Source organism: Branchiostoma floridae, chromosome 1, assembly GCF_000003815.2.
Source record: "Branchiostoma floridae strain S238N-H82 chromosome 1, Bfl_VNyyK, whole genome shotgun sequence".
Taxonomy (NCBI): Eukaryota; Metazoa; Chordata; class Leptocardii; order Amphioxiformes; family Branchiostomatidae; genus Branchiostoma; species Branchiostoma floridae.
In genome coordinates this window covers 4,428,486-4,443,474 of record NC_049979.1, presented here as the reverse complement: position 1 = coordinate 4,443,474, position 14,989 = coordinate 4,428,486, and the positions used below count along the sequence as shown (strand labels likewise).

At 45.7% G+C, this 14,989-nt stretch overlaps 1 protein-coding gene across 2 annotated transcripts in view; it reads right to left on the bottom strand.

Moving 5' to 3' along the window:
- LOC118422436 (TOG array regulator of axonemal microtubules protein 1-like) overlaps positions 1-14,989 on the bottom strand; it is a 63,099-nt gene that overhangs the window by 12,462 nt on the left and 35,648 nt on the right. The window contains exons 7-15 of one of the 2 annotated variants that reach the window (XM_035830002.1): positions 13,953-14,158; positions 13,316-13,554; positions 12,665-12,871; positions 12,222-12,358; positions 11,544-11,645; positions 9,669-9,850; positions 7,769-7,894; positions 694-765; positions 275-343 (exon numbers count right to left, since the gene is read on the bottom strand). In XM_035830002.1, coding sequence (XP_035685895.1) covers positions 275-343; positions 694-765; positions 7,769-7,894; positions 9,669-9,850; positions 11,544-11,645; positions 12,222-12,358; positions 12,665-12,871; positions 13,316-13,554; positions 13,953-14,158 — 1,340 coding nt within the window. The remainder of the gene's footprint in view (positions 1-274; positions 344-693; positions 766-7,768; positions 7,895-9,668; positions 9,851-11,543; positions 11,646-12,221; positions 12,359-12,664; positions 12,872-13,315; positions 13,555-13,952; positions 14,159-14,989) is intronic. The other variant, XM_035830011.1, reaches the window with a different exon arrangement.

The window sequence follows — 14,989 nt, the reverse complement described above, 5'->3', positions numbered from 1 at the left end:
CAACGGATATAGGTTACCCAACGGATAAAGGTGAACTAGTGTTACATGCTGCCACAGGGAGGGTTAGTTGCTGGTACAGTAGAAGCCAGTTAACTGCACAACGGATTAACGCACACTTCTGTTAACTGCACGGAATCCCCAAATCCCAAACTAGTGCGTTCCAACTAAATATCTTTGCATTATTGCACAATCCAGATAATTGCACGAAATTCACTGGCAAACAGGCCGTGCAATTAAGCGGCTTCTACTGTATTGACTCTCCCATGCACCGTACCTCTCGCTGTACTCTCTCCCACTCCTCCTGCTCTCTCTGCTTCTGCTCACGCTCAAGACGTCTTTTCTCCTGGGGAGGGGGGTTAAAAAATTTGACTTGTCAGGCATAGATTAAGTAATGCTGATCTGATCTGATTGTTTTCAAACATGATATTGGGTACTGCAGTTTCCAATTAACTCCATCGGGAAGCTGGATGCCTGTGCTCCTCAGATTCACTGTTGTCTCCTGTGACGTACGTCTTGGCTTAATCAATGTATAATGCAGGACTGGTTATTCTTGAAAGACTTCCTCAAACAGTCCTTTCTATATGTGCTGTGGAAGAAAATGAAAAGTGAAAGATTGAACTCATGACATCTGAGCCTTCACCTTAGCACCACCACCGTCCCACACACGTAGATCTGTAATTATATCATTTCTACCTTCAAACGGCGCCGCTTTATCTGTTTGGTAAGCTCCAGTTCTTTCCACTCCTCTTCCAACCTCTGCTGTTCCTAGCAGAGAAATATAGGGTTGAATTTGGCAGAATTCCACATACTATTATCATTATCATTTTTGGTTGGGCCGACTACTCTCTCTTTGCAGCTAGTGGCTGAATTGCAAGGAGCTTACAATAGGCATGGCTATGGCTGAATCACAAGGGTCTGAAGTGGCAGCCTCTATACAGCGCCTAGTGACCTCAATACGACAGAAATTGCCCAAGTTGCGGCCAAAGGATTGTAGGTTCTGAACCGCTCAAACCGGGAAGGGCCCCTACTTTTTGCCTTGCCGCTGGCAAGGCTTTACGCCAGCTTTCTTCAATGGACCTGTTAACCCAGCCCTTCCAAAGCCCCTTCCAAAGGCCCGTTTTTAATGGGGGTATAACAAAATCAAAAAGAAAGAAAACTAGACAAGAGAGACAAGACGTTTTTTCACTGTTTTCATTTTTTTTTTTTACATCATTTCAAAGAACATACAAGAGAAGAAGGAAAGAAAAAGGGATGTGTCAAGCTACCCACAACAGGTTACTTGTCCGCCGAGCTCCCACCAACCCACTCCTGCCAACTTGACACATCCAAATAAAAAAGACATACGAAACGTACAAGACAGACAGTTCATACCAGACTGATACGACTACAGGGGGGAAGCAGGGGATTAAAAGCGTAGTCGCAGTTTTCCCCCGTCGACCCTCGCCCACTGCACTGAGCACCACAGAGACATAAACGTTGTTTCGTTCAGACGTACAAAGTCAAGCTTTATTCTTGAGCGGAGGCACTCCTTGATGTATGGGACCATCTCGACATGAGTCGAAAAGGTCTTGTCAAAGAGTGCTTCACAACGTGAGGACCATATGCGTTTCCTCGCGACGGCCAGGGTGTAGGTGATAGCATCTATCTTGCATTTTTTCCATGAGGGTGGCAGGATGCCATAGATAACCATCTGTTTATTTATTCGGAAGTCTGACATGACCCACCTCCTGAGAAAACCCTCCACCCAAGTCCATGTTAGCAGCACTTCGCTGCAGTACCACATGGCGTGCTCTACAGTTTCGTGGCCTTTACAATTCTGCCTTGGACAAGTTCCCGAGCGAATGTAACCCCAGTTCGAACAGAGCAGGGCATTCGTTTTGAGGGCGTGGTGTGCAACCAGCCATGCAGTGTCCTTCAGTCTGTTCTCCAGGAGTGGGTGTTGAACAGATTGGAAGGTTAATGGCCAGGGAACAGAACGCTTGTTAAGACAGACGCTTGGAATGTGACCTTCCTTCTTTAGAAGGCTGTCGTATAGAGACCGCGTAGTGCACCCGGGGTCCCACTTTTTAGAGGGGGATGCCTCTACGAGTTCAGATACCAGGGACTGTAGAGCTTTGTAGTGGGGAGGGGCATTCGGGGAGTGGGGCATGTTATTGGACCATGTTGACGGGTCGAAACGTCTAATGAAAATACCGAGCCAGTACCTGGCGAGCTGCACCCAAGGTAAGTCTTCCTGGGACATGATGTCCGAGAAAGGCCGACTGTACAGACATTTTGCCTTCTTTGCTATGTCGATTAGGCCCCAGCCGCCCTTCTCAGGAGGAAGGTAGATGGTATTTCGGCTGATCATCTCACGCTTTTTGTCCCAGAAAAAGGCGAACAGTGCGGTATTGATTTCCTTCATGACCGAATCAGGAGGGGTGAACACCGACGCCAGGTACCACAGTTTGGCGGTGGCTAGAGAGTTTGCCACTGTCACTTTGCCTGTAAAGGAGAGGGATCTGGCTCCCCATCCTTGTAAGGTTTCAACAAATTTGCGTTTACCTTCCTTCCAGTTGGTTAGGGGCATGTCAATGTTGCCAAAGACCCCACCAAGCAGACGGATGGACCCAGATGTCCATTTTATTTGTACAGGGGTGTCTGGTCTATTTCTCCATTTCCCCAGCCATAACCCCTCACATTTGTCTAGGTTCAACATTGAGCCTGAGCCTCTGTTGTACAGCCCGACAAGGTCAAACAGCCTGACGATAGAGTCGTCTGATGTCAGGAAGGCAGAGTTATCATCTGCATACAGAGACATTTTGGCTTCGTAGCCGCCTGGGAGTTTTACTCCATGCACCTCAGAGTCTTTGCGGACTGTCGCCGCAAACGGCTCAAGGGAGATTGCATACAACAGTGGCGAAAGTGGGCATCCCTGCCGCACTCCCCTTGTTAGGGCGAAGGGAGACGACAGGGAGCCATTCACCAAAACGGAACTGGAGATGTCGTTGTAAAGTATTGAAACCCACTTCCGAAAGGAAGGTCTAAATCCCATTCGTGCGAGAGTCTGTTGTAGAAAGGAGATGTTGACACGGTCAAAGGCTTTTGCTTGATCAAGGGAGACAATAGCACATTCGATGTTATTGTTATTTGCGTAAACAACTATGTCTCGTGTGAGTCGGAGGTTGCACTGGATCGACCTTCCTGGTACACCACAGGTTTGGTCCGGGTGCAACACCGACGCTATTACAGACTGAAGGCGGTTATTAAGAACTTTAGTCAAAATTTTGTAGTCGGTGTTTAGGAGGGAGATTGGTCTCCTGTTCTTGGGGTCCAATTCGTCTCCCTTCTTTGGCAACAGTGTCAAAACTCCAAACTTCTGGCTGGAGGAAAGTTCTCCAGCATCAAGAGCTTCTTGAAACACCTTCAGGAGGTCGTCGGCAATCAGATGCCAGAAGGTCGTGTAGAACTCTTTGGGTAGACCATCACTGCCCGGGCATTTGTTATTTTGCATGCTGCGGACTGAGTTTAACATTTCGTCGGTTGAGAGAGGGGCCTCCAATGCTTGGGCCTCCTCTGGGGTCAATGTGTTTTCAAGGTTGTCACAAAGCTGGTCAGAGGCAACCGGGTCCACTGGTTCCTCAGCAAACAGCTCTGCGTAGAATTCGTAGAAAACATTTGCGATTTCGTCATCCTCATGGACAACTTGTCCCATTGAGTCTCGTATGGCACAGATCCTTTTCTTCTTGCCGTTGGAAGCGGCCTGCTTTAGAAAGAAGGACGTGCACTTTTCCCCCTCCTCAAACTGTTTGATTCGGGATCTGACGATGGCGCCCTGAGCTTCAGAGGTTGCCAACTCTGACAGTGCGTCTTTCGTGGCCTTATATTGTCTCAGGACATCAGGTGAGACCGCACCAGCATTAAGCTGGTTGGTCAGATCCCCTAAAGTGTTGTTCAGTTGGTAACGAGCTTCTCTTTTGTCTTTGGCTATCTTACATGAGTGCTTAATAAACAAGGAGCGGGTTCGGTCTTTGACGTCATCCCACCAAGATCTCAGGGAAGGGTAACCCAACTTCAAAGTCTGCCAGTCCTTGTAGGACGCAGTGAAGTCCGACTGGACTTCTTTGTTCTTTAGGATGGAAACATTGCACTTCCACATGGAAGACTTCTTTTTAGCTGTTGGAAGCACATCGATTCCCACACAATCGTGGTTTGTGAAGTATGCAGGCCGGAAAAAATGGCCAGAGACGGGCAGATTGTTGGATGAGTAAAGTCTATCCAGTCGGCATGCTACAGCGTTATCAGGTTGACGCCACGTATATACGCGCCCATCCGGATTCAGCTGCCTCCACGAGTCGTGTAGGTTGTGACTAGCACAGAGGTTCTTTAGAATTTTCGAACCTCCAGAACTACGACTTGGATTCCCCCCTCTTTTATCTAGGCTGGGAGACTCAATGCAGTTGAAATCCCCACAAAGGACCGTGGACTCAGAGTTGGATAAGAAATTGCCTAGACCACGGAAAAATGTGGATCGTTCAGCTGCATCATTCGGTGCGTATACGTTGCACACTCGAAGAGAGCGCGTGCCGTCAGCCAGGACTGCGGAAACTACGCGACCCTCATCATCGCAGAATTTCTTAGTTATTTTCAAGTCAAGGGATGGGGAAAGCAGGATGCCTACACCTCTAGAGTTGGGCGTACCAAGGCTCCATAGGGCCTGCCCTCCCCATTCCTTTTCCCACTTAGTAGTTTCATCCACATGTGTAATGTGACTCTCTTGCAGGCAAACAATATCAAATTTGTGTTGTCTGCAAAAGTCGTATACCTGTTTGCGTTTGTTGGGATTGCGCATCCCACAAACGTTTAAGGTTGCTATAACCACCATCGTTAACATAAAGAAGGCATTGAGCCTATGCATATTTTGGGGCATCATTATAGAGATTCTCCAGATGACGTGAACTCGTCGATGGCTAGCTCTCCTGATAAGGGAAGGTCGTAACCGGGACTATGAGGGCCCTTCGTTACTGTCGACGGCTCACTCTTTCTTTTTGGGCTGACTTCTTCGTCGGAAGGCGCAGGCCTTTTAGAGGTCTGCTGGTCGACTTCCATCGCGTCAGATGACGGGTCTCCAGTATGTGGGGCCTTCTTCTTGGCCACCACATTTTTGACTGGTGTTTGAGGCTCTTCGACCTCGTTGTTCTGTTTGCGGCCATTTTTGGCCTTGCCCTTGCGCTTCTTGCGTTTCTTGTTGCGAGGATGGGTTGTTTCTTGCTCCCCGTTTGGTTCAATGCGCTCCGCAGAGCTCGGAGATGGTTGGGTTGCTTCAAGAAGCAGCTCCCTTTCTAGCTCCCTTTCTTTCTCCGTCAGTTCGTCAGAGGAAGCAAATTCCTCGGCGGAATCATCTTCCCCGCTCTCCTCCGACCCGGAGTCGCTGGAGTCAGTCTCGTTTGTTTGCTCACTCTGACTCTTACCACTGGAGACAGTCTCGTTTACTTGAGACTGCTCACTCTGACCAGGGGTCTTAGCACTGGCCACGGTTGCCTCAGCAGCCGGACCGCTGGTCCACTTATTGTCAGGCAGCAGTTTGTTGGCATATGAAGTAGGGCACCGACATGCGGTGTGTCCCTCCTTGCCGCACTGATTACAGACTACTTGATTGCTGCATTCCGCAGAGGTATGCCCAATCAGTTGGCATTTGTTACAGAAGATGACAGTACATTGTGCTGCCTCGTGCCCTTCCTGGTAACATTTCAGACATGTTCTTTGTTGTCCGACGTACCGGAAAAAGGCTAACCGACCGTCTGCTAACCTCCAAGAGGACGGGATGTTTGCCCCTGGTTTGAGTATAACCTTGTACTGCCTGTTCCCATTACGGACAGTAGGTCTGTCCCTGTAGGTGGTCATACGGGAAGCCAGGACCTGTCCATAACGGGATAGCCAGTACCGTACGTGATTGTCATCAAACTCGTCCGGTATACGGGTTGCTGTGACGACTGTCTCAGCACTTCCGTACACACGGACATCTAAGTACTGTAGTGCCGAGAGTTTACCCCCATACAACTTTCTATCGTGAAGCGTACGGAAGGTCAAATCAAAAGACGTAGCGTTCAGCGCTTGCACTGTCTGGAGACTGGATGTAGGTATCCCCACAGAGTCCAGGAGTGCCCAGGTCTCCTGCTCAGATAACTTGTCTTTCTGAGCGGTATACGTAACGCAAATTGAGTTGTCTCTCCTCATTTTGCCTAGTCCAAAATCAGTCTATTTCTCTGTGGAGTATATGGAAGGTTCCTTCTAGGGTCTCCAGAAACCCCTTTTAGAGCCCCGGAATGCCACCTATTCTAAAAATAGCGATTGACCCAGAAAAACAGTGGCACCAGGCGGTGTGCTTGGACTGTACCAACCCCTTCACCCACTATGGCCGGGGGGCGAGGGTACAGAAACAGCTCAAAACACCACAAATTCGATTCGAAGCGAAACAAGACTATGTAGGAATGTTGGCACAAACCTGCTTTCCTTTCCTACAAAGTAGGAAGAGTATCCCTTCACGGGCAAGGGAAATATCTACCGGCAAAGATTGCACGTGTCCACCTACCCTCGTCTAGCGGCACGAGGACGTAGGGGGGACCCGTACGCTCGACGTGGAGGGTGTCGGTGGCACGAAAAACACCGTAACTCCTCCAAAAATCAACTTACAGAAGATCGAAAACCATCGAAATGATCCTGGTAAAACCAGCTAACCGACTGACTAAACCTCCGGCCTAGACTCTCACTCCAACCATACAAAAATGGCTGAAAAAGAGCTCTAGACCTGCAGCACGCGGCAGAAGCGTCTACACGACGCCACGCATGCCCGTTAGTCCCTTCTTTCCTTGCCGAGTTTCATGGCTTAGTTAGACAATGGTACATTCCAGGCGAGTATTAAAACGCTCTTCTAGACGCATGTTACTGTATGTGGTCCAGCGTAATAAATCTACGCTTTAACTCACCATGTTTATATAAATATATATCACAAATTGCATCAGAAGGAACTTAGTTTGTAATAAAAAATAATGCATATTCATTGTGGGTCAAAAAGTTTTACAAAACCTGTTTAATGTGCCAATAATTCATCTGACATAAATTATGATAATGAGGGGGGAGGGGGGCGACATGTGGAACTCGGGATTTTTAAGCGTAGAATCTAGTCTAACTTACCAAAATAACATAAAATACGCGGCAAGGCACAGCTTTTTTAAAAAGATTTCTTGTTTTAATAACTTCAGTGGGTTCTTTAATGTGCTCGAGGTGTGGACCTCTAAAGATCAACGGCATTCAGAGATGCTTCTGCTAAGAATTAATCTCTGTAAGGTTGATTTTAATGAATAAAGAAAGAAAAAAAGTAACATCTTATCCGTGGGACAGCCCTAGCCGAAGCTAGGTACTCATCTTCATCTGAGTGAAGTGAGGAAAGTCGTGTAAGACTTCCCAAGGCACACGGTGACAAGGCAGGTTTCGAACCCAGGACCTCTTGGGCCTGAGCCCAAAGCACTGCCTATTACGCCACATGATCTCACTATGCATGCATTGTCATTGGCAAACACAAATCTTAGCCTAAAATATGACATTATGACGTCATAATTACGTCATAACGATACCAAACTTACAGAAAATAAAAAAAAAATTTACTAGTACATCATCTCCTCCAAATTTGGTGATCGTAACCCAAGCCGTTTTGAAATTACGAAGGGGGGGTCCCAGGTATCCCCAAAAAGCCCGGTCTGGATAGGGCTAAACATATGTCGAGACTCACCCTCCTCTCCTGTTCCTGACGCTCCTTCTCCGCACGTTTCTCTGCCCGGATCTCCTCTTTACGCTGCTGCTGTTTACTGTTCAACCTCTCTCGTGTGGCGCGGGACATCGAGATGTTGTTTGGGTCCTGGGGGGAGCAAGGATCACAACAAATCATTTAGAGAAGAGTCTGATATAGCTTTGTAAGTGGGACCACCTGGTGCCACAACTAGCACTGGAATAAGAAGAGTGTCTATACCAGGTGAGGATGATAATGATTGGTCAATCTATTCTACTTCTGTTTTATCTTAAACCTGTTCAGTACTGGTACTGTGATACGTATTAGGCTTGAGGCTACCTCTTTTGCCCAAAGTTCCATCTGTATTCTATGCAAATTGACATCATAACGGTTTACAAGATCACCATACATGTTCATCATCCACTTGAAAGATGAGTGGCTGGCAAGACTGCTTACCAGACATTTGGACTGCAAACAATATCACTAGAGAAGCTATCAGCAATCAGAGATATTTCTAAAGACATCTATATCATTGGAAAAACTACACATAGGATGCTGACACATGCAAGTTTCCATGCCTACTCTTCCATAGCAATGCACAGAAAATCATTCCAGTTGTTACATTCCCCATGCTTCAGGGCAATAGCCAATAAAATGAGGTCAAGTTCAACATGGCCCCACTTTCGCTGTTGCCACGCCATTGCATAAGATACATGCACCAATCCTACTGCTAATCCATGTCACATCCATGTCTTCCTGAAATGAAGAGACTCCAAGACATTAAAAGTATCTCCCGTCAAGCAATCCTTGATAGCCCCATGCACAGGCAGGATTATTTGTCAGACATTGCTGTCACCTCTTCACAAGCTGAATCTTCCCACGGCGATTGACCCCAACTTTCTCTTACGACATTCGTTTTGTCAGACAGGATCTCCTCCACAGTGTTAACAATTGCCGTGTCCACCAGGCTTCGTTGCCTTTGTAGGGCCACCAGTGGGGGTTGTTTGGGTGGGTTAAGACTAGTGTGCCTTCTAAGGGAGGGTCTGTGACTCTGGCAGGCCATGTCAGAGAGGCTAGGTGCAGACTGTACGGATGGGTCCTGTCGTTGTGCGTCATCGTTACGGTAGGAATTGTCAGAGACGTCAGGTGAAGACCCTACAGGTGGCTCTTGTCGTGGCGTGTCATCATCGTCGCTGTCAATGGTGTCATCAGGACAAGCTTCTTTGTCCTTAAAAGTGACACTGTCATGGTGCTGCTTGTCATTAAGCCAGTCAAGACCAGAGTGCTGTGCAAAGGAACGTCACCATACTTATCTTTATCGAACTGTCTAAAATAAGATGTGTACAGTTCACAAAAACCCCTTTTAAAGTTTGTCTTAATCATGTCATACAATCTGTATCTTGTAAAAGTTCTGTCAAACATCAGGAAGCATACAATCTATTAGGTTCTGATCTTTTGGGGGTCATGTTGAGAAGGTTTTGATCTGAGCCAGCTTGTTTTGCAAAAGAAAGGCACCTCAGTTTGCTTTCCATATCAACCTCCCGCATTAGTATTTGTAGGTACATGGGTGTACATGGGGAAGGACAACCTCAAGCCAACCATATACTTACGTCAAATCTTCGGAAAAGACACTGGAACCACGTATATCTCGCCATAGCATCTTTTCTGAAGATATGATGTAAGTGTGTACGGTTGGCTTAAAGTTGTCCTTCCCCACGTACTCTACCAACCTCCTACATTAGTTCAGTAAAAGACTGAAAGATGTCCACATTAAGTATCCCTATGACTGCTTGCAGAAAATGCAAGTCTTTCACATACGTCTGCAAGCAGTTAGCTTTCTGTACTATGATTTTTGGGATGACTAGGATCATCTCCACACATAAGGTGAATACCCTATCTTTACCTCTTCATCAAAGTCCGAGTCGTAGTCGTCGTTTCCCCCCTGCCGCACGCCGATGCCGTACACCCCTGCCGGCGGTTCTTCCCGCTCGTCCTGGTTACTCCGCTTCCTGAGAGGCGGGGACGCCCGATCCCCCACCAGCGGCTCCGTGGTGTCCATAGTCGATGTGGACCCAGACAACATTCCTGTCAAGCAAATCATAAACATCAGTTGTTGGTAAGGAGACAAGCAGGGTTCTAGCCAACGTCTGTCCTTCCGTTCTTTCACGGAATTTTGCTGCTGGGGACGGACAAAAATTTTGCCCATTCCGTATTCTCTGTGACGGACGAAAATCGGCATGTCAACATATCAGTTCAACCAAGCTGAGTCTACCATCAAAATTTGCCCCTCAACATAAAGGAAAAAGCATTTCAGAGGGTCTAGATTTCAATAGTTTCCCCGGGAGCATACCCCGGGACGCCCCTAGGATCGCCTTCAACAAGATTTCCATTCAAAATCCAGGGGATGGAAAAATATTTCAGACTGGCTAGAACACTGGAGACAAGTATTCACTAAAAACAATAATGTTGAATTAAGTACAGTGTTATCAATTTTGTTGAGATAACAGATAAAACATGCCAGCTATCTATGACCGAAAATAGACATAATACAAAGGGATCTTTTTGACTTTTCGTACTTAAACTTAACTGCACACCAATCTGGTGTACTTCAGTGCAACATAAAGACTCAAAGTCAGTTTCTCGGTGAACGGAAATGTAACTCTGTACACTTTCCTCATTAATGGCAATGATTGTACACAAACACCAGACGTGTCTTGGTGCTTTTTTTACGAAAGGTGCATTCCAGCCAGTGCCAAACATTTGAATACAGGCCACACCAACGGAATTATCTTGAACAAAACTGATGCAAAATATCTGTTAAAGTATGTTGACTTGGATGGGTTACTATATACCAGCATTTCAAAGTGAGGTGTACCACAATCTATTGTAAGTATGCTTCTTTGGGAGCTGTTTTATATTGTTTTAATATTCATCTGTTGGGAAAAAAAGAACTTTAAGTGGTGTACATGTATCTTTAGTATAAAACATTGTGCTTGGTGTTTGTCCATTCAAAAAGATTAGGTGAAGCTTTGTATAATATTGCCAGTGACAACAAAAGTGCCTGATCCCCTTTTGATAAACATTAAGACCTTTGTTAGCATCTTGAGATTTCTGCTTTCCTTTGGACTTTGTATGAGCATCTACAAGGAAAGGGGATGACAGAGTTGAAGCGTTGTAACACATGACCACACAGGAACAAAATGATAGCAAAGATATTAAAATCTGAAATATTCAAACAAGTCCAAGATCTTCATAATATTTTTTACTTCTGCAAAAGATGCCTAAAATGCCTTCCTAGAGTTAGAAACCCTGTTTCTAAACAAAGAACTTTTGGAGGAAAAAAGTATACCTTTCTTCCAAATCTTGCTATTTTTCCATTCATCTTACCCCTCTCCCTGTGCCATAACCAGCCACATGACTTATGCATATTACATGGATCAGCACGTCACCGGAACGTACTGCGCCTGCGCGAACCCTGGTGGTTTGGGGCTTGGTTTGGTCAACGTTGCATTGAAATCCCGCTTGTTGCACAGTATATGTTAGAGACATGGTTTCATGTAAAACGTACACGGGATTTTACCCTTATATACGCACGTACTTTCTTAAATGCGGCCCTTTAGTAAACCGGGAGTTTAGCAAGGTTTAGCATGTCTATACTTTTCGCGCAGGCGCAGTACGTTCCGGTGACGTGCTACATGGATCCATATCAAACAGGTAAGCAGACACAATGCACATTCAGGTTTTGGTTGTACCAAGAAAAACAACAATAGCAACCCACCTCTGCCTACAATCACCACATGGTCGTTGTTAATATTGCCACCGTCATCCATGTCAGCTGCCCCGGGGTGCTGCAGAGACGCCATCCCGGGCATGGGGGAACCTGCGATGTGCAGAATACAACAGTGTAACTTCTTTTGTATAAAATACACTACTCATCAAGGATAAGTTTGAGTAATCTCCAAGCAGATCCTACGGTAGCATAAGATAGTATCAAAGGCTGGCAGAAGAGTGAAGTCAGCCTAGGAGTGTGTTTTGCTACTGGGACATGGCAAATGTGCACTTCTTGGCAAGTTTAGTACTATCTTAATATGCCATCGTAGGATCTGCTTGGAGATTAAAGTTTGAGCTTTTTGTGGAAGTACCAAACAAATGTACTTATCATCAAATGTATCCTGCTTATGAACTGAGCTTCAATATCAATGCCCAAGACATTCTGCAGCACATTTCTTTGTCTATATCTAAGATTTATTTATTTATTTATTTTGCCCATAAAAACAAATAACAACAAAGTATAGAAAAGTAAATAAAAGTGCCGGCGGAGGGGAGAAGCCTGCTTGGCTTGTACAGAGCCCTCCTCCACTTAACTAAACTACTAGTAATGTAAATAAGTGCAGAATATACATCAAGATACAACAATGATGTTATACAGTACAGACTCAAACACTGATTAGTGTACCTTTCTGTTTTTTCCTGTCCCTCATGTCACTGCCCTTGGGTGGGGCAGGTCTGCTGGGGAGGGTGGGCGAGGCAAGGGGCTGGGACGGCTTCTTCACAGGCTCTGCTGGTCTGGGCTCACTCGCATCAGCCATGTTACTGCAAACATTCACAGGTGTAAGTTTGTTTGTTTGAACCTTTATTTATTTGCGAGAGTGTAATGTAACCAGCAGCTTCCGTGCCACGTGCCTGCAAAGCTGGACAGGTATGTTATGCTGAAGGGCTGTTATACCATCTACATATATTTAAATACAGACACAGAAGCTGGTGTGTTATGCCAAAGGGCGGTTATACCGGCTATATAGATACAGATACAGAAGCTGGTGTGTTAAGCCGAAGGGCTGTATACCAGCTATATAGATACAGATGTATATGATTGACATGTTTGATAGACATTCAGCTCACCTGTAGCTCATGCGCTGTCCCACCACGCTGACGTCGGAGCTGGGTTTATCGCGGAACGTCACCCCGCTGTTGGGCTGGTACTCGAACGGGTTCGGCTCCGTGTTCTGTTCGAAGTCGCCCTCGGTCGGAGGAGACCGCCTTCTGCCCGCAGAAGCGCGCCGCGCCATGATCGGCTTGGACCCGAACGGAGACTCAGCCCCAGATTTCCTACAGGGATCAGAGGATCAAGATGATTGCGATCAACAAGCAGGGCTTGAAATACCACCTGCATATGCAGGTTAGTGCAGGTAAAATTGGAGCTGTGCAGGTATTTCTGGTGTCTGATTGTTATTAGCTGCATTGACAGTTACCACCTGTGAAGTATAGAAGAAAAAATAGCAATGGTTCCTGAACAATTTTAGCATGATCCGTACTTCATAAATTCAGAGTGGTGCAGGTAAAATTTGTCTGGTGCAGGTAATTTTCAGTGCTACATGCACCAGTGCAGGTATGCAGAAAAAAAAGTATTTCCAGCCCTGAGAAGTAAAATTGAATGGATGGTGGAAGTATATAAGCCTTGAGTATAAGCCTCCACACTGATTGGTCGTTAAGAGCATAATTCAGGAAGAGGAGAGATGGTCTTGCCGAAAGCAGATTAAAACACAGACTCACCCTTTTCTCTTGGGAGTTGTCTTCGGAGTGGAGTTGGCATCTTCATCCAGAGGGAGGGTGGACATGGGAGAGAACAGCCCACTATCATCCAGAGAGGAGGAAGGAGGGGAGGGTGATCGGGAGGAGGCGGCAGACAGCGATGAGTACAGGCTCGTCTCCGACATGCTGTTCACCAGTTTCTGTGCTCGCTTCTTGGAGGCACTGTTTCTGATTTGTCTGAGGGACGACTCCATGTCGATCTGAGGGGAGAATTATAGAAATGAGGTGGTCAAATCATTTTCTAAATGCACTCAGGGATTCTACAGAATTGATCATTTCCATCTATGACAAGAATAAATAAAGATTCTATTTGCATCCTCTCTCAGCAAATTCATTCTGATCTGTAAAATACTGTAAAATACCAGTGGTGTTAAGCAAGGCCAAAATGTTCAGCTACATTATGACGACTAAAAAGTACAATGTACTGGAAAAGCTCTATAAAATTATTTACACAAGTTTTAAAAAGAGCTCTGTAGATGATTTTTGATATAAAATGTAACCTCTTTACACCTATACTTTAGTTAGCCCATGTTGGGCAAGAATATACAATAAAGATCATTGTCATTGTTAATACTCCATGACACCAGTTGTTCCTCACCTCTGGTTCTGCGTGCCCGTGCTCCCTGTTAGAAGTGGGGATGTAGGAGCTGTCCCTGCCACTGTCCAGCTCATCCCCCTCCCTGGGGCTGGGCTCCCCACTGGTGGGGATGGGTGGGATCACCTTGTTCCTTCTCTTGGAGGCGGAACGAGCCAGGGCTGGCTTCATGGGGATGGGCGTCTGGTTTTCTCTGGCAGGTTCTTTTCCTTCCGGGCAAAAATGCAAGGGCATGTATAAGAGGCTTGTATTCTAGCCCTTATTGTTATGTTAATTAGGATGTTGAGTTTTATTCTATACATCTATTTGGTACTATGTGGTATTGTTGTGCAATAAAATTCTTACTATGTGTGTAGAAGACTTTTTTAAAGAGGAAATATATGTTTTGCTGGTTCATGGGTGGGACCAAAAATTAGAATTCTTTTCTGACATTTGTAATGTTGGCATTAAAGCCAAGCTTACATTTGTGTGCATGAGTAAATAATGATATCATACAGACAGACAGCATATTTGAGCTATGTGGCTGGTACTTGTGAAAGCTTATTTTAGAGTTCCAGTGTTTATGCCTCAGTGAGAAGCACTTGAGGCTGAGTGCTTGGTGGGGGAGGGTGGGAACCACAACAAAGGACAGGTGCAACTTTACTTTCTATCAACACCTAGGGTTCTAGTCTGACTCATCTACTCTCACTCAGCTCTCAACATCAACTACTGAAATGTCATTTTTTTAAACACACTGTGAACTAGAGGATAAATGCTTTATTCAGTCTAGTAAAAATTTGTTCACTCTTCCAGCAACAACTAGTGTCCTAGTCTGACTCATCTACTCTCACTCAGCTCTCAACATCAACTAATAAAGTATCATTTTTAAACACGCTATGAACTAGAGGATCAATACTTTAATCAGTGTAGTAAAAATTTGTTCATTCTTCCTGCAACACCTATTTTTGGGCATCTACTAAGAGTATACGTCGATGTAGGTTAGACATCCAGGTAATAAGATACGCCAAAAATAGTGACTCAAGTCAACTGGATATGGTTTT